Source organism: Hyaena hyaena, unplaced genomic scaffold (assembly GCF_003009895.1).
Source record: "Hyaena hyaena isolate Hyena2069 unplaced genomic scaffold, ASM300989v1 scaffold_614, whole genome shotgun sequence".
NCBI classification, from domain to species: Eukaryota; Metazoa; Chordata; class Mammalia; order Carnivora; family Hyaenidae; genus Hyaena; species Hyaena hyaena.
Genome location: NW_024081244.1, coordinates 457,698 through 477,087, shown reverse-complemented (window position 1 = coordinate 477,087; position 19,390 = coordinate 457,698). Strand labels below are relative to the sequence as shown.

Sequence of the window (19,390 nt, the reverse complement as noted above, 5' to 3'; positions counted from 1 at the left end):
CAATGGCCATTCCTTCCATCACTGGGCGCTTCTCTCGGCATCTGCCAGAGACGGAGTCCAGACCAATGCTTTGGTGGCTTTTAGGCATGATGAGCCCACATTCCTGCGCACATTCTGTAGTTTGATGAGGGTCTGCTCATGGACATTACGTGTGAATAATAGCAATCATATTTTGAGTATCGTATGTTGAGTAGATACTCAATGGCAGGCACTGGGAATTGAGCTTTTCATATATTATCTCATTAAAGTCTCATACCAGTCCTTCCGGGGGGCCTAAATACCCCCTTACTCAGGGGAACAGGACAGCATTGTGTGCCTGTGATTATGGATCTTGATTCCTTCTCCATTGCTCGCCTGTTATTTGATATGGCACAATTTAATTGGTATCTCTGTGCCTCAGTTTCTTCATTTGTAAAATGGACAGTAATGCTTATATCCTAGTGTTTATGTCAAAACTAAAAGTGAAATGAGGTGCCATTAATAAGCTGTTCAGTAAAACTCCCGGTACATATGAAACATTCAATACATGGTAACTGCCAAGTTGATGGAGATGAACAAACGGAGGCACAGGGAACAGCAACTTGGCCAAGGCCTCACGTTCACAGCGGGGACTTGGCCCTTTCTCTGCCCCACCCCTCGGCCTGCTGCCATGGTTCCAAGGTCAGCTGGGTCTGGCAACTGCTCTTGAGGACTGAGTTCTTTTTTGCATGGGTACCATAGGCCAAGGAACCAAATTAAAATGCAATTCTCTGGCCCTCAGTGTCTAGAACCCAGTCTGTCTTCAGCTTTATTGGAGTGACACAGAGGAGCCCTGGACAAATCAGATATACAGATAATCTCCCCAAACCTGGCTTCAGCTCTCAGTTGGGACTTCTTCCCATCTTAATTGTGCTAGAATACCTCATGTGCGCCCAGGTGCGCCGATTTTTATGCCTCACTGCCTGTGACTGGAGGAAGTGACATAGTCAGTGGTCCAGCACAAGGTCGGGGAGACACTGCTCCTCCTTAAGCTCACAGATGGGAGGTTTTAAGGGTTCTCAGACTGATGAGCTGGATACCGTCAGCTTGTCTACAACCACCTCACTTATTCTTGTTTACGGGACTCCATGACTAAGTGATTGGCATGGATGTCAAAGCTGATCCCAAGTTCCCAAGTGCTTCAAGAGGATGTGCTTGCTGTCAGCAGGTGTATACCATGGGTCATTTATTCATTATTAAGTCGGTACACATTTATAGCACCACGAATGTTACCCTCTGTCCTGTGGTCTGGAGAATGCAACAGCAGACATGCAGTCATGGAGACTTTGGTATCTCCAGCATGCAGCTTGCATTTCCTTCTTTGGTGGATATGCACATACGTTTCCATCAATTATATGCACATGCTGGTTATGTATATAATTTTGGCTCGGAGTGAAAATTTTGGAAACAACTACATTCACACACCTGGATTTAGTTTACTGCTTTTCTGAAAAGGCTGCTTCCTGGTGATGGTCTTGAACAGCATTTATAAGGAGGCATTGTTTTGCCCTCTTATCATGACTTTCTGAAGAAAAACAGCCCTGTTTTCATCAATAATATTGTGTGTCCATGTATGGCAGCATCAAGAGACTTGCTCTGTAGGTTTCAGGTAATCTGTGTAGCCAGGAATTTTGACTATAAAATAAATATCTTACTTTTAAATGAGCTCATTGTTACATACAGACTGATAACTATATAGCATGACCCCATCGAGTGATATCTTTAAGTGGGGTTACACTTAAACTGGTGCCACTTATTAGCCTCGTAGTGCACATGAAATAGGGGTAATGTCCCACACCTGCCTCCTTTCACTACTGTGGAGTATAAGATACCAAAATATGTGTGGAAATCCTTTCTAAACTGTAAACCCTTTTGTAACTGGAAGGAAAAACGATGAGGTTAAAGAGAGGCTACCCAAGGCACGGTGTGCTTAACACCTTGCTTTTTGTAGACTCAGTAAATGTGGGCTGAGCTGAAGACAGCTCCTGTCTGTTTTGTTTTTAACAATCTTCAGGGATAGCTCTTTCCAGCCTCCGCTGGCTGATGCGGAAGTTTAAACTCATTTATTGTCAGTAAATTTTTCCTTATACCAAGGTTGAATTTGAACAGCACATTGCAAAGAGACAAATATTGGATCAGGTAACTGAAAGGCCTCCAGCATACCAATTCCCCAGTTATCAAATAAGTATAAATATTGATTGACCTAAATAAAATGATGGAACTATTTGTTGCTAAGTGGATGAAAAAGGAGAGGTGATTACTTCAAAATGCTGTGTAGGCCACCTGCCTTGCAGAGAGTTCTGATTTTCTGATAAGATTTGCATTATCTTTCAGAGGAAACGGTAGCCCTAAAAAGGCTCAGTCAAGAAAGGACGGCTGGGAAAAGTACCTCTTTCATTTGTACACGACCATCTCTAGAGACATCCTGGGGAGCCATACTTTGCTGTTTCAGTCTCTGCACATTTTCTTCTATGGCCGCCGCCTATAATAGGCCAGAAAGAACCATATTAAAGCCGCTAGGGTTCCAAAAACATGGCTGGGATATCATATATTCAGAGCAGATAGCCTGATAATTATGATACTCTAACCTGGGAAGCAGGTCACTTAGCCATTTGGAGCAAGTCTACCATATTGAGCAGGGGGAAAAGTGATAGGGATTTCTTGAGCAAACCATCATTGATGGCACCCTGACCAGGTGAGATCTACAGCTGATGAGTTCCTAAAATCTGAATGGAGAGAAGTTGAGCTACTTGAGTGTTAAAGGATGGTTTTGAATATCATTATATGTTTTGCTGCGACAAAAAACTGTGTAGGAATGAACATACTTTCTTTCCCAAGAACTTTCTTCCCAAGACTTTCTTCTCAAGAACTCAGATTTTGTTCTTTTTTTTTTTTTTTTTTTTTTGGAGAGCAAGTGAGAGAGAAAAACCACACATGAGTAGTAGGGGAGGGGCAGGGGAGAGGGGAAAGAGAGAATCCCAAGCAGATTCTGTGTTGTCATCACAGAGCCTGATACAGGGCTCGATCTCACAAACCATGTAATCATGACCCGAACTGAGATCAAGAGTCAGAAGCTCAACCAACTGAGCCATCCAGGTGCCCAGTTTTGTTCTATTTCTTTTTTTAAAGCTTTTTTTAAAGTTTATTTATTTATTTTGAGAGCAAGAGAGAGAAGAGAGAGAGAGCATGAGTGGTGGATGGGGCAGAGAGAGAGAGAGAATCCCAAGCTGGCTTTGGGCTGTCAGTGCAGAGCCTGATGTAGGGCTCGATCTCATGAACCATGGGATCATGACCTAAGCCAAAACCAAGCATCAGACATTTAACTGACTGAGCCACCCACACACTTCTGTTGTATTTCTAAGTGAAAAGCCTGGCCCTTCTAGGTTGCTGGTTTGACATAGCTCATTCCCTTCATCTTCTCCTTGGATTTGCTGAGGAAAAGGAAATTAGAAGAGAGGAAAAGTAATAAAGTGTTGAATTACCAAAGATGCCATATCTCCCTTCCATTCACAACTCCTTCTACATCCTAACTTGTTCTTCATCAGTGTACTGCAGGATTGGTACAAAGAAATGTGACATATATAATCAACAGTGGAGAATGAATTCTGATGCAGGAATTGAGAAGCAGAACCACTCACTAGCAGTGCCAGATTCCAAGACCACAGACTCCATTGGCCATGCTAAATTCATTCCCCTTAATGCTATCCTTAATACTCTCCCACACTACCCTGCAACCAGCCTCCTCCTCATAAGTGGGTCCACTGCATATAGAGACATCAGCATCTCTAGTCTTGGCACCTTGGATTGTGTGAGTTTGGGTTTGTGTGTATGGGTTGTATATGTGCAATCACACAGAAAACATATTGATGATCACTTAGCAAGGCGGGTCTTCATTCTGAATTTCATTTGACTTCCTAGATTAAGAGATTTGCAGGATGGCAGTCATTTCCATATCTCTCAAAATACAGTGTCTGTGGAATGAAGAAATGATTCTTTATGAAGGGCTGGGCCTTCCCAAAGGAAGTTAACGAACAGGGGCCATGTTGGTGGAAAATTAAATTTCAAAATAAACAAATGTGAAGCCAAAGAAGTTGTAGCCAGGTGTTCTGCCTTCAGTATGAGGCCACAAACTTGCCTTTTGTCCTTCCAGACCTCCACCCCCAAAACCTATTCCTAGCCCTTGGACCCAAAGCAACAGGACTGCTTCTGTTCCCCATCAGCACCCTCTGCCCCCTTCTCTGAGACTCTGGGCCTCAGCAGAGTCCTCATCATCCCTGAAGCATTGAGGGAGGCCTGGGATGTGCACATGGCCCCAGACAGGGATGCACTGCAGGGCACTGGCCATATCCAGACCTAGTTCAGAGGCCAGTTCTGAGCATTTGAAGAGAAAAGGCAGAGAGCTGAGGAAAGGGGTGAGTAACAGAAACAGCAGCAAAAACAGCTGATGCCTCCATTAAGTCTATCCTGTCAGAGACTCTGAGAACCTGGTCATTACACACAGGCTGCCTGCTCTCCGAGGCTGAGTATCAGGCACCTTGCTGTTAGAAACCTTAAGATTCCTCTTTGTGAGATCTCCATGCCCTGCTAATGAGGGAGGAAAATAGAGCTATTCAGGCCTCTGCAGAACTGCTTGCACCCCTAAACCCCAGGCTGAGGGGCTGCCCCATGGTGGAGGCTTGCCTGTGGCTGGTTCCGTAGGCACTGAGGCATCAATGATTAAAAGTAAGTGTCACAAATGGTGACTGTTGCTCAGTTTAAAGGGCTTCCACTTGGTAAGTCCTGCCTTTTATTAAGGATATGCATAGGGGCTGCGCATTTCTCGGCAGGGAAAAAAATCAGAATTAGGAATAGTTTCCTTAATCACGGTTATCCAGGTAGCATGGAGGGCACAGTGCAGGTCTCTGTGACCATACGCCCCAGCGTAATCCCTCAGCATTTTGAAACAGGATAATGGCAGGCCACCACATTTTTGGATAACAGCTGGCTCCAAAGGTCCCTCCCCAGCCAGGTGCTGAGAAGAGGTGGCTGGGGCTATTGCCAGAGCCTGATTCGACTAGAACCCTCCCTCTGACGGCAGTCACTGTATCTAGGTTGAAAGAGATACAAATTGACTTAGGGGGATTTAAAAATACAAGGTCTTAGGCAGGCCCCAAACGTACTGAAATTCCTAGGGGATGGAACATGGGGTCTGTATTGTAACAAATACAGAGAATTCTTAAGTATGCCCAAGTTTTACCTCCGCTACCCTAAGGATTCTGCAACCTCCCAACCTCTTTACCTCTGGCCTCAGGAATGCCTGCACTGAGTGCAGGGGCACAGGATACTGGTGAGTCACCTGTCTTGTTTCCTGCGGGGACCATGCCTGCCCCTATGTGAGAGGGTGAGAGCCACAGGCTGGCTCTGAGGGAGGGTGAGGAAAGAACTGCCCAGCTGCAAGAGAGCCACCACTCTGCTCTGTCACTAGAGGCAACAGTGCCTCTGATGTTAGCCAAAGCCCCCGAAGGAGTTGGCACATGGGACGGTTCATAGTGTCCTTGGCGTAGGGCAGACCTGTGCTTTAGTAGCCCCACCCCCACCTCGTGACTCAAAAGAGGACACTTCCAGTTTCAACACTGACAGCAATTTTTCTCCTCCTTTCATATCAACCACGAAAGCAAGGAGCTTCTGAAAAGGTGGGAAGTTCCAAGTCTCAGGAAGCTGGGGTTTTTGACTATCCAGTTTATTCTAAGATGTTGGATGGTTCTGCCTTCATCTATTTGTTTTCCTCTAATACTCCTGTCATGCTTGACAAAACAGCATCTGACTCATGGGCTCTGGAATCGTATGAGCCTTAGCATTTACAGCAGTAAGTAGGAGCAAGACAGAGACAGAGACAGAGTGAGATAAGGCAAGGAAGGAGAAGAGAAGAGCAGAGAAATGGATAGAAGACAAGAAATAAGGGACAAAGAAAGGTGAGACAGATAAGAAAGAGAAAGGGAAAGGGAAAGAAGACAGGGAGAGGAGGGATGAGAGCTTCGAGAAACAGACTGACGATAGAAGGGAAACAAGGAGAGAGGAGAGAAGGTGAGACACAGAGAGACATGTAAGACATAGAGAAGAGAGACAGAGAAGTCAGAGAGAAAGTCAAGAGATGATGCAAGACAGGGGCCAGGTATCAGCATAAGAAACAGAAATGGCAGAAAAATGAGACACTCAGACATAAAAAGAAAGAATAGGAGACACAGAGAAGAAGAGATATCTATATATACAAAGAGACAGAGAAAAGACAAGGCTGTGCGGCTGCTGGAGGCAGATGGCAGCCTCTTTTGTTCTGAGCTGGCTGCCCCACCCCCACCCCCACCCCTTAACCACCCTCCTCCCCAAGCTGTCCTGGATGCTACAGGGAGCCTTGTTCCCCTCATTGGGCTCCTACATGAAAGCACAAGGCACTTTATTCTTCCATGGAAACAGTTATATCTGAGGATAAGTGAGCTCCACAATTCATTTTAAATGCTCCTGTCTCCAGAGCTATTCCTTTTACCAGGCATCACCTTATGGAATCTTTACTGGGCTCTCCCATCCCTAGGTGGGTGTGGCTCTGTATGAGTTTTTCCTCTGCTTTAGTACAGGGATGTTCAAAAGTTAATCGCCTTCTCTCAAGGCCAGATTTACCATCAGGGAGGGACATGGACACACTAGATTGGTTTACATTTATTATACCTGGGCTCTGGGTATATTGATTATTTTCCAGTTTGTTACTCCCTAAGAAATCTATACCCTCTTCTATTAAAATGAACAGTGGGAAGTGATTTTAAATGGTTGTTTGTGGTTTCTAGGAAAGGAGTATCAAATGCACTAAACACGCAGAACCTCAAAGCTCTTAACATCTCTTCCACCTTTTTGAACACAGTGAGATGCTTATCTCCAAGTTCAAATCCATTAGCAGAGACATAATCAAGGAAACGTTCAAAACAGAGTTGTCTGAATTTATAGTTTGGGTCTCTGAGTGGATGACAGATGTTTCACTGAAAGTCAGTGACCAGCACACCTAATGCTCCAGTTGTACCTTTTATAAAACCTGCCTCAATCCTCCATGTTGCTAGGAGATGGAGAAAATTACACACAGACAAAGGAAAAAAAAAGACATCAGATGGGATTAATAGGTGCAAATCAACATAGACTTGGGTCTTCTTGCATGTTGCTAAAGGCACATAAATTAATGCTTAGTGGTGCAAGTACTTACATCAGTACCCAGTGTTGTCAAGACGTGGTGAAAGAAAGAATCAAGCTCCTTCTCTTCTATGTAACCTTTTTCTAAATGCAACAAGAGATACATAAATGGTAGTCACTTCCATAGAATACCGTGTGACATTTAGGATTTATCTAAATTGTCTTTAATCTCACACTCTGTAAAATCTCCATGGATACAATTTTTTACTGTTCCAATAACTAAGAACCAATATCTAACCTCTAGAAGTCATGGATTTGAAAAGTAAACACACATTCAGAAGTTAATACTCTGTGCTGGGTTTGTATGAATATTTGGAAAAAGAGAGCTATTAAATACATAGATTTTAATCCATAGGTAAACATGAGTTTTAGAAGAAAATCCAACCCAAGGATTTGGAAGCTTGGAAAATTTTAACAGATGTAATTATCAAATCTTAGTTTGCAGAGTCAAAGCACATTTATGTATTTTCTTTATGGTTGTTGAATTATTAATAAAGATAAACCAAACATTGAGGAGTTCCATTTTCTTTTCAGGTAGTTCCTTTGTGGGGTGGGGTTGGGTAGCGTCTTTCCTAAAGTAGTAAAATTCATCCTCCCTTTAAAGAGCACATTAAGGAGGGCGGGCTTCAGATCACGGCATGTCAACCACAAGCCTCAAATACATGTAATGATCTTTGCCATTATACACGGCATGTCATTTTAGATATATACCACAGAGACTGAGAAGGGGGCCAAGTCCCTCCCCCCACCCTGAACTTGAGACACACACACACAGATTGGGAAGGGGGCTGAGTCCCTCCCCCCACCCTGAACTTGAGACACACACACACACACACAGATTGGGAAGGGAGCGAGTCCCTCCCCCAGCCTGAATTTACACAGACATCCAGGTGTGTAATTCCAGTCTACCTAACATCTGTGCGGTTTGAACAATGCTGGAAGACAACTTTCCCTACGAGGAAGAATGTACGGGAAGGGGAAACTCTAGGTCCTTTCAGAGGGGCTGGAGCCACGTCTACACCTGTGTGTTCAGGTGGCGTGTTCCACTCACCATCCGCATCAAAGCGCTGCCAGACCTGCCAGAAGCCCAGGGCGTCCAAGCGCCCCCGAGGCGGGTCGCGGGCGCTGTCCATGGTGCTGCCGCGCAGCTGAGGCACCTGCAGCCAAGGAACACCTGGTGACGGCGGCGCCTTCCTGACTCCCTCACGACCGGCTGCGCTCTCCGGTTTGCTTTGAATACCTGTTTTCCGGGCTGGTGCGAGGGCAGCTGGCGGTGGCGCCTTCGTGTCGCTACAGTTCCTAAGCCCGACTGTGGAGCCCGCCCCGCTGCTGGCGCGCGGTCCCCGCCCCACCCCGCGCGCGTCGTTCCATGCACCCCCCGAGGGCCCCCCGCCTGCCTCCGCGTTGGGGGACAGGAGGGGCAAACTGCCTTTGCCTTTAACTTGTTTGCTAAACTCAGAAAAAAACAATTCCTCATACATTTTGTGCCTCAAAGGGTTTTCTAGAGAGAGCTCCCGCAATTAAAGTGTTGGAAGAGGTGTCTGTGTTAGGGCCCTTTGTACCTGATAACTTAGAAAGATAGTGTGTGGGGAGACTGGGGATGAGGTGGAGAGGGGTGATGGTGGTAGTGGTAGGAGATTACCAGAAAGCAAGGAGACCGTCAACAGCAACTACTGATCCCTGAGTATTTAGGGCATGTGAATAAGGACTTGCTACTAAATAGCGATTCTGCAAGAAACCATGGTTTAAAGCAGGGTATGAGGATGTTGGGGAAGTCTAAACCATGCTATGCTCTGCTGGGGAAAGAGAGTCAGAGAAGACATGGTGGCCATTTGCAGAGTGTTTAGGTAGAAGACTTAGATGACTGTGTTTGGCTCCTATGTCTTTCACTAAAACCAGATGACAAATCATTTGGAGGAACACAGAGCTCTAAGGATCAGAACTGTTCAAAACCTGACTGGTTGCTTTGTGAAATAGTGAACTAATGGGCACTGATGGCTTCCAGCCTTGGGCTTTGAACCATTTGTTGAAGGAATCTATAGAAGGAGCTCGGGTATTAAGAGAGTTAGACAAGATACAGATTTTTCCTTATGTCAGTGACCCTGGTATCAGCATTCAAATTCAGTTTTTAAAAGCACATATATATAAGCCATCTAAACTACAGTTGGAAACAGAACATGATACTCCTAGATAGATAGTCCTGAGTTAGGACTCCAGCTCCATCACTTGTTGCCTTTGTGACCTGGGCTGTTAGTTTTCATCTCTCTGAGACTCTGTTTTCTCATCTATAAGGTGAGGATTTTAATATCTGCTTTGGGGTGTTGCTCATAGGAATGTACAATATATTATAACTGCTATGGTCTTAATAGAGGGTAAGAGGTGACTATATTATATATATTTTTTAATGGTTGGGAGAGGCACCTGGGTGGCTCAGTTGGTTAAGCATCCAACTCTTGGTTTTGGCTCAGGTCCTTACCTCATGGTTCCTGGGTTCAAGTCCTGAGTTGGGCTCTGTGCTGACAGTGCAGAGCCTGCTTAGAATTCTCTCTCTCTCTCTCTCTCTCAAAACAAATAAGCTTTAAAAAATAAATAAATAAAATGCTTTGGAGAAAAAGGAAAATAAGAAACTCACAGCCAAGAGAAGCCTAGTAAGACATCATAATTAACTTCAATATTGTATCTTGCATACGATCCTGGGACAGAAAAAAAGGACATGGGCAAAAACTAAGAAAATTTGAACAAATATGGATGTTGGTTAATAATAACAAACAAAAAACAGTTTAGAAGCAAACGCTATGGGTTTAGGGTCCAGCTTTGCCTCTTACTAGCTGTGATATTGGGCAAGTTTCCCAAAAGATACCTCTTTCTTTTCTTGTAAAATGAGGATAGTCAAAGCATTTGCATTGTTCTCCTAATGGTAAAATGAAAAAAAGAAATACATATAAATTTCTTACCACAGTAAACACGCAAGGCAATTAGCTACTAAAATGACAAATCTCCATACATACACATTTAGAAGATGGTAAAATAAATGTCAGGATTTTTTAGTAATGTGGCTTAGGTTAAACCTAAACCTTGGCTTAGGTTAAAGAGGAAAAACAATATCATAACTTCTGGGGAAATTTTTGGGCACAAATATTAGAGAATATAGCAGGAAGAAAGGGCAAGGGGCTCAGTAGTTATCATAGGTGGCCCTGGGTAATTATGGATACAGTGTTAAGACACCTGGGTGGCTCAGTTGGTTAAGTGTCCAACTTCAGCTCAGGTCATGATCTCGCAGTTCATGAGTTTGAGCCCTGTGTCAGGTTCTGTGCCAATAGCTAAGAGCTTGGAGCCTGTTTTGGATTCTGTGTCTCCTTCTCTCTCTGCCCCTCTCCTGCTTGTGTGCATGCTCTCTCTCTTTCTCAAAACCAAATATTAACTTTTTAAAATTATCAGTGCAGAGTCTTTGCTCCAGACAATTTAAATTAAAATCTCTGTGAAAGGAGCTACCGTAAGTTATTTTGTTTTGGGTTATCATTTATTTTGGGTCCCTTCTAGCTATTTTGTATTTGCTTTACTCTGAGTTTTCTGCTTAGACAGTAAAGGTCTCAGGTAAATCACCCTTGGCTCCTTCCTCCATGACTCCCCCACTCCATCTCCAGGTGGGGGGACCTCTGAGGTGAGACAGTCTTGTAGGTGATGTCTGCTGGTCCAGTATTTTAAAATACTTTCTCAGTGGCTCTCTTCTTTGTCAAAGGTTGGAATGGTTTCCTCCCAAAGAAATCTCTGTTTGAGAGAACGCAAGTTACCTGAACATTATCTACCTAGTGCTCATGATAGAAAATGAAAAGTTATCATCTGGAAATTACAATTCCCACCAAGTGCCACAAGCCAGGCTCCTGGAAATTGCTCCATAGAGTTCCATTTGTTTTCCAGCTCCCAGAACAGCAATCGTTGTAGCTGTATTTCTTTCCTCCTTCCTTTAGGTGTAAAATAAAACTTTAGAGATTAAAAAAACTTTAAAAATTATAATAGCCTGTACTACTATGCTTATTATAGAGAGTTTTAAAGTAGAATTACAAGTAGCAAAATGAAAACTGCCCATGAGCCTCCCTCTTCCCCATTCCAGGGATAAACATCATTCACATAATTAATGAATATCTTTCTAAATTTTCCTATGTGTAGAAACGTGTGTTTTACTTTACAGAATTACGTCATACTATATGCACACTTTTGTAACTTGTCCTTATGTTCTGAGCATTGTGTGTGTGTATGTGTCTGAGAGAGAGGGAGAGAGATAAGGCTTCAAAATCAAGATTTCTGTGTATGCAGCAAAGCCCATAATATAGACTTACCATAATTATTTAACAACTGCCCTACATTAGACCTTGATTATTACTTCTGACATTTGCCTTATTTTTCCTTTTTCCATTATTTATCAGAGAACAAGATCAGTCACCAAACTGGTGAGTTCATACAAATTAGTCTTCCTGACTGATTTTGACACTATATCTAAAATTAAAAAAAAAAAATTAATGTTTATTTTTAAGAGAGAGAGAGAGAGAGAGAAAACAAGCAAGGGAGGGGCAGAGAGAGAGGGAGACACAGAATCCAAAGCAGACTCCAGGCTCTGAGCTGTCAGCACAGAGCCCGACACAGGGCTTGAACCCATGAACCGCGAAATCATGACCTGAGCTGAAGTAGGATACTTAACTAAGCCACCCAGGCACCCCTGCTCTGATAATTTTTTAAAGATCCCCTAGGAATAATATTAGAACCACTGACTACCCCTTTGTCTACTATATATTTTGGTCATATTATGCTTTGGATATGGCTTCTCTGAAGGACAATATGAAAAAGGAAAAAAACTTCTTAGAATTTATATTTATAAGTCACTCTGGTAAGTTTCAACTGGTGGCTGAGACTAAGGTCTGCGTGCATTGTTCTTCTTTTTTATCCCTGCTGATTTCATTTTTTCCTGCAGTCATTTCCTGCTTTTCTCATTAGCATAGCTAATTGATGGTTAGTTGTACAAGATACATCAGTGGTCTATAATTTGAAGCATTGCTAATTAACTCTGATGCATGCATTCAACTCAGAGTTAAAATCTCTGCATCTTTTTACAAACTCAAAATGAAATTTCTAGCTGGAAATATAAACAGTTCTTTCTTTAGCATTATCATCCGAAATTTATTGAACACTCAAACATGGCAGACCCCTCACAGACTGTATAGCAAACCTTAGGATTTAAAGAGATTGCTTTGGTTCAGTGGCACACCAGCGCCAAAGGGCAAAGGAAAGAAACAGTCACAAGGGCTATTGTAATGGTGGTAGAAGTGTTAAAAACCTGGATTGTGGCAGTCTCTTACAACCACATACATGTAATAAATGTCATCAAACTGTACACTTGAGGTAGGTGAATTTTAGTACAGCTGTTTAAGAAGTCATTCAAGAAGTGGATTTGGCTCAAATCTATAAATATTTGTTGACTGCCCATCAAATGCCAGGCACTGAGCAAGACTTCCAAGGGTAGCCTGGGATAGTGGCTGGCAGCAGGCAGTCGGCATTAACCTGAAGCAGGCGACATGAAGTTTGGGACCCAGGAAGTAGGAGCTTGAGGAGGAGTACCTGAGAGAAATACGCATGGAATTTTCTGCAAAAACATGAATTCTTGCAATTTAATAGCATATATAGTCAGTGATATTTTTTTGCTTATAAATGGCATGAGTACAAGTGAACTTTAATATAATAAAGTATAAAATCCCAGTTAATTTTTAAAATGATAAACCTTTCTGTGATGACACAGTGATCATTGAAACTTACTTGTCCCTCTGGGATCCTTTAGAACTCATTTTCAGCTTGGGCTGCTTGCAGCCAGCTGTTTCTCTTGTCACTATTGTATACATGCCCTCTGTTCTATCTAAGGCGCCTTCGAGGGTGACGCTGCTTGTGCTCCCCGATTTCTGCCTCGACGCTCACCTCCATGTGAACCGTGACTTCTCCACGATGCTCTGTTTCTAGATAACTAACGACTCCCAAATGTAGAGAACAGTGGCCATTTATTTGCCTACAGTTGTGCCGTTTGGCCTTGGGCTTGGCAAAGGAGGTTTATTGCTGCTTCTGTTGACATTGTGTGGAACGGTCCAAAGAAGGGTGTCCCTCCCATGGCTGGCCATTGGTACTGTCTGCTGGCCGGGAGCTCAGCTGGGCCGTCTACGGGGAAGCTTCGAGTTCTCCTCCACGTGGGTGGCTTGGGTTCCTCATAGCACAGACGCTGGGTCCCGAGAGGGAGTGTCCTAAGGAACGAAGACGGCAGCTGCAGGTCTCTCTGAAAGCCCGGCCTCAGAAGTTAGGCCACGTCACCATCGCCACATTCTGTGTCCACACAGGGTGCAGACCTTGCCTTGCAACAGAAGCCTTGAGAAACTTTAGAAGCCATCTGTAATCCTCCACGATGGTCTTTCTGACTCCCAAAAAATGCTTGTTCTTTTAAAAATAAACTCCTATTTTTGTCTTGTGGATTCTCTTTGTTTTTAAATATTTACATATTTCTGCCATCCTTAACCCCCATGGGATTGCTTCATTACCACTGGCAGTGAGTCTTCTTGATGCTCTGTCATTTCTGCCTGGGAGCTCACCTCCGGGGGGTCCCGAGCGGGGGGGGGGGGGGGGGGGGGGGGGGGGGGGCGGCGCGTCCTAAAGGGTTTGCAGCCTGGCCTCAGCCAGCTGCTCACAGCTTTTCTTCAGACTTCGACTTGTACCTGAACACTGCATTGAGTCACTTGAAAAGTTAACAATGACGCTTTCTCAGGTTGGAGGAAGGTCACTCCAGGATGGGGAAACCAGTAACATTAATTATTCTGTTAAATAATATTACAGGGGCACCTGGGGGGGCTCATTTGGTTAAGTGAGTGACTCTTGATTTCAGCAAAGGTCAGTCTCACAGTCGTGACATCAGGCCCCGTGTCAGGCTCTGTGCTGACTGCGGAGCCTGCTTGGGATTCTCTCCCTGCCTCTCTCTCCCCTTCTCTGTCTCTTCTCTCTGCCCCTCCCCCACTCTTTCTCTCTCTCTCAAAAACAATTAAACATTTAAAAAATGATGTTGTAGGGGCGCCTGGGTGGCTTAGTCGGTTAAGCGTCCGACTTTCGCTTAGGTCATGATCTCGCGGTTCCTGGGTTCGAGCCCCGCGTTGGGCTCTGTGCTGACTGCCAGCTCGGAGCCTGGAGCCTGCTTCGGATTCTGTGTCTCCCTCTCTCTCTGACCCTCCCCTGCTCATTCTGTCTCTCTCTCTCCTAGAAATAAATAAAAATATTTTTAAAAAATGATGTTGCAGCCATGGTCTGATATAAGACGCTGTTCTCGGTTTGCCATTTCTGTTTTGACTCTCCTCATGGTCATGTATGACCCACACATGTTGTTATGTTATTAAGAGTTGGAGTGGACAAAACTGTCTTTCATGTTTTCTGGTTTGCTGAGAAAGGGTGATTTTAGTCATCCTGATGCTTCTCACCAGGGGCCTGGCTGTCACGCCCCTGCCAGTGACAGATTCTACACAATGTCATGATTTTGTTACTTCTTCCCTTGTTGGTTGGCCACGGTTGTGTCTGTACTACCTGACACAGATCAGGGTTGCCATGCATTTCCCAAGTAGAGGCTCTGTGAGAACATACCTTTTTCTCCAGAAAAGAACCAAATCAGGAGATCAGGGACGCCGCTATGAAGCAGGGCACTTGAGCTGACTAACGACACACCCACGTTCCCTGCAGCTGATTCCTCTGTCTCTGCTTCCCGCAGGGTCCTCACCAGACGGGCAGCGAGGGGAGGGGGCACGGGCAGGAGGGAGACTGTGCTGGAAGTCCCTCTGGGGGCCCCGCTGTGCCCCTGGGGAAGGGGTGTGGTCTGCCTTGTCTGGGCCTTAGGCTAGAGGACCCTTTCACTCAGACGTAGGCCAGCACCGCTCACCAGGATCAGGGGTCCACGACTTAAAAGCCACAGATCCAGGGAAAGGGGCACATTTTGTTGCCTACTGCTGTGCTCTGAGTTTGACCCCTTCCAGGACCCATCAAGGGGCAGCAACGTATTCAGGGACCTTAATGTGTCCATAGACTTGCAGCCACATAGTAGCCCCTGTGGCTGGCTTGGGACTCACTCACTCCTGCCTCAGAGCACGGTTTGCTCTGCTCTGAATGCAGACGGCTTTCAGCCCCCTCACACTGGGCCCAGCCTCCGTGCCTGGGTGACCTTCTCTTTCAGGAGCCAGAAACCTTTGCAAACGACAGTGAATATTTTAGGCTTTCTGGACCCACAGATCTCTATTGCAACCACAGCGTGTTGTAAATGATGTCTACACTAGCGGGTGTTGCCAGATTTGGCTGCCGGGGGTGCCAACCCCTTTTCTCAATTACTGAAGAAAGCATCTGACTGGCTCTGTGGGGCAGAGGTTCACCCCCATCCCGTCATTTAGGGAAGGGGATTTGGAGCTGGCCCTTTGGATGCCTAAGGCTCGGAGGAGAGATGGACCTTTCCAGCAGGGGAGCTCAGTTTTGTTACCTGGGACCCAGGGCGCAGGGAGTTTGCAGGTCTTGCTTCCAGATGTCAGGATGATTATGATGCAGAAAACTCCACCCGCTGGGCCCGCATTCGACTCCACAGGAGACCTGAGCAGGCCCAGTTCTGAAACGCCTGGCTTCCCACAACAGGGGCCCAGACCCAGGCTCTCACACGTCCTTGGATGGTGACAGGACCACCGCGCCCTCCACGGACCTGCCCGGCTGCAGCGAGGCTCTGCGCCCTTCCTGATTAACGCCTGCAGCTGTCCAGCCTCGGGAGCCAGGTGTCTGTTGTGGGAATAGTGTCTTGTTTTCATGTGTCACACCTTCTGGTGTCACCTAAGCACAAACCAGTAAGAGTTCTACTTTAATAAAACACCCCTGCCCTGCTCCAGCGTCTGTCATCCTTAGGCCTGGGGCTGGGATGGATTGGGCTGCGGCAAAGGCAGGGACTGTGGGCGTCCGGTACCCTCTAATACAAGGCAGCACTTTAGCCTACTGCCTGACAGACACATCAAAACGTCCTTTATGCACCTTGCAGCACTTTGAGAAAGACACAGCAGAAGCCGGACGGAGTCAGAGAAGAAAAAACACGTGTGGTCCAAATGAGAAGGCTTCCACCCCCGGATATGCAGCAAAACCCCGCTAATTGTCATAAGCCTGATGCGTACCACAGAGGAGGGACGTGACAGCCACGATGGGGTCACTACATCCAGGCATCTGAAGAGGCTCTTCGGAAGAGATCTTTGGGAGCTAACAGGACTTGGATGAATTTGAGGGAAGACTAAAATTCTCTGCACAGCGGGAGGAAGTGAGCAGAAGGCTTTCCTCAGAGGAGCTCGCCGGTTAAACACTTGCGTGATTACGCTCTCTTCCCGATTCTAATCCAAGAGCTCTTTATCCCGTGCTGGTTCTGGAAGCTCTTGAGAGGGCTCTGAGAAGATGCAAAATCAAGGTCGTAGAAAGAGGAGCCACATTTGCTGAGGACCTACTGAGTGCTGGGTGTTCCCCATGTTATCTCGTGAATCCCTGCAACAGTCCTGATGGGTAGATATTATTATTCTTACCTTCTGAGACGAGCAGACCAGAACTGGGAGCATTTCAGTAACTTCCCTGAAATGATGGGCAGTGTAGCTCAGCTGGAGTCCCAAGCCAAAACTCACTCACTCCCTCTCCGCAGGCTGCACAAAATGTGTACACCAGTGTTCATGGGAGTGTTACTCACAAGAGCTAAAAGGTGGAAAAAATCTAAGTATCCGTCAGCAGAGGAATGGATACTTAAAGTGTAGTGTGTGCACACAGTGGGATATAAGTGAATTCCTAGCTGAACGTGGAGGACAGTAGGTGAAACTAAAGAAGTTGGTCGCAGGGCACCTGGGGGCTCAGTTGGTAGAGCATCTGACTTTGGCTCAGGTCATGATCTCATGGTTCGTGAGTTCAAGCCCTGCGTTGGGCTCTGTGCTGACAGCTCGGAGCCTGGAGCCTGCTTCTAATTCTGTTTCTCCCCCTCTCTGATCCTCCCCTGTTCATGCTCTGTCTCTCTCTCAAAAATAAACAAACATTAAAAAAAAAAAAAAGAAGCCGGTCGCAAAGGACAATATGCTATGTGATTCCATTGGTGTGAAATGTCCAGAACAGGTAAATCCACAGAGACACGAGATTAGCAATCACTTAGGACTGGGGGGGGGGGGGTTGGGCAGGATTTCTTCTTGGGGTGATGAAAAAAATATTCTAAGATGTAGTCTGGTGTTGGATGCACAACTCTGTAAATGTACTAAAAACGATGGAATTGTTTACCTGAGTTTGCCTGAGGCGGCTTCCGCGTGGGTCTGAGGTTGATCTGGCTTGAGGCTGTCCAGGGCCACCTGCTCAGACACTTTGGTCACGGTAGGAGCGGAATCCCCATCATCGAAGTGGGTGTTGTCGGTTACTGGTCTTGAGCATGTTGTAGGTGGCGGCCATGGTGCTCACTTCTTTCAACAAAATCCTATTTCATTTTCTCATTAAACTTAAGAGGTAGATAAGTAATCATTACCCCCAGTTTCCAATGGAAAAATGCATGTGTGGACTTTGGTCCCCCTCCCCACTCCCTGCAGCCCCTCGACCCCTTACACCCTCTGTGTTCAGGGCCCGGCCACACCCACCTTATCCCATAACAGCTGCCTTTTGGGCAGGAAGAGCGAGTACGGTGGCCGCACCAGGCCACGAGGACCGTGCTGAGAGCACGCGGCTGAGCTGTGGGGTGCATTGCTGTCCTGATGCCCAGCTTTGCCCTGGACGCCTTCCGTCTGTGCACGAAAAGCCAGCCGCTTCCTCCCGGCCCAGGCCTGTGCAGTCCCTGTGCAGCCAACAGCAGCAGCCACGGCGCCCATGGTCCCCAAGCGTGGTCCTGTCCCTCCTGCCTGCTTTCCTGCTCACCTCATCTCCCTGGGGCAAGGGGCTGAAAAGTCAGGATGGGAAACTCCCTTCTCTGTGCTTCAGTGTTTAAAGAAACAGCGTACATTTGCTACTTTTCCTCCAGGTCTCCATAGAGGACACTTTGTGAAATAATCTAGGCTTCGCACACGGCGGGTGTCCAGACTCGATCACAAAGGAGGATGCGGAGGCTTGGGGGCAGGCAGGAATGGGCCCGCTTGGCCCTGACCTTGGGAGGAACTCGTTAGCCCATCAGTGCTGCTTCTCCACATGGGACAGATGTCAGAGCTCCATCAGCAGGGCCCTCCTCCCTCCACCTCTCCCTGGCATGAGCTCCCCGCAGAGGGAAAGCCAGAGGAGCCCGGGTTCTGCTTGCTTAGAGGTACAGTGAATGCCAGGCAGGAAAGCGCTGTTTCTCCCCTGGCAGGGGGCAGGGGCCCTTTTCCTGGCAGTGTAGTGGGGCGAACGTTGGAACTTACGTACACACGCACTGTCTCTTCACTCCCTCTGCTTCGTCCCCTGCTTTCTAGAGCTCTGGACTAGGAATCAGGAGACGGGGATTCCCTTCGTAGGATGGCATTTGTAGAGATGGACTGCCTGGGTCACCACCTGTGTGATCTTGGGGAAGTCACTCAACTTCTCTGAGCCTCAAAGTCCTTATTTTTAAATGGGGATGATCATGCCGCCCACACCCGGATGCTCTGAGGGTTAAATACAGGATAAAGCATCTAATGTGCCTGACATCCAGCCACAGCTTTGTTCGTGTTTACCGTTCTCTGCATCATCGTATCCCCTCTCCTGGAGGAATTTCAGAAGGCCCCTAACTATTTTCTTTCTCAGTTCCTTCACCTGACAATTGTGACTAATAATGCATCTGGAGACATTTCACAAATGCCAGAAATTTCTGAGTCCTGAGGCCAGCGTATTGGTGTGTACCACAGAGGGTAATGGGAAGAGTGAGGGACAGGGAAGGCCAGTGGTGCACTTGTCGACGCGAGGCAGCTCCTGTGGGCGAGAGAGGGGAGAGCATCAAGGAATGGAAGAAATAAGACAGCGAGCTCGAGCTGAAGGCCTGTCTCCCAGGAGACCTCAGCTCTGGGGCACCTCCCGGGTGATTCTGGGGCGGGCGTAGTTTCCAAGGAGAGGGGATGGGCACAGGCTGGTGCTGGGCATATGGTAGAGGTTGTGTAAATATTTGTCCATGAAGAGCTCACAG

The 19,390-nt window shown here is 46.3% G+C and overlaps 1 protein-coding gene across 1 annotated transcript in view; it reads right to left on the bottom strand.

The window, feature by feature from the left end:
* The window catches only part of SCGN (secretagogin, EF-hand calcium binding protein), a 34,821-nt gene extending 26,461 nt beyond the window's left edge, over positions 1–8,360 (bottom strand). The window contains exons 1-3 of the mRNA XM_039257262.1: positions 8,279–8,360; positions 7,241–7,311; positions 2,408–2,500 (exon numbers count right to left, since the gene is read on the bottom strand). Of these exons, the coding sequence (XP_039113193.1) occupies positions 2,408–2,500; positions 7,241–7,311; positions 8,279–8,360 (246 nt within the window). The remainder of the gene's footprint in view (positions 1–2,407; positions 2,501–7,240; positions 7,312–8,278) is intronic.
* Positions 8,361–19,390: the final 11,030 nt, after the last annotated feature.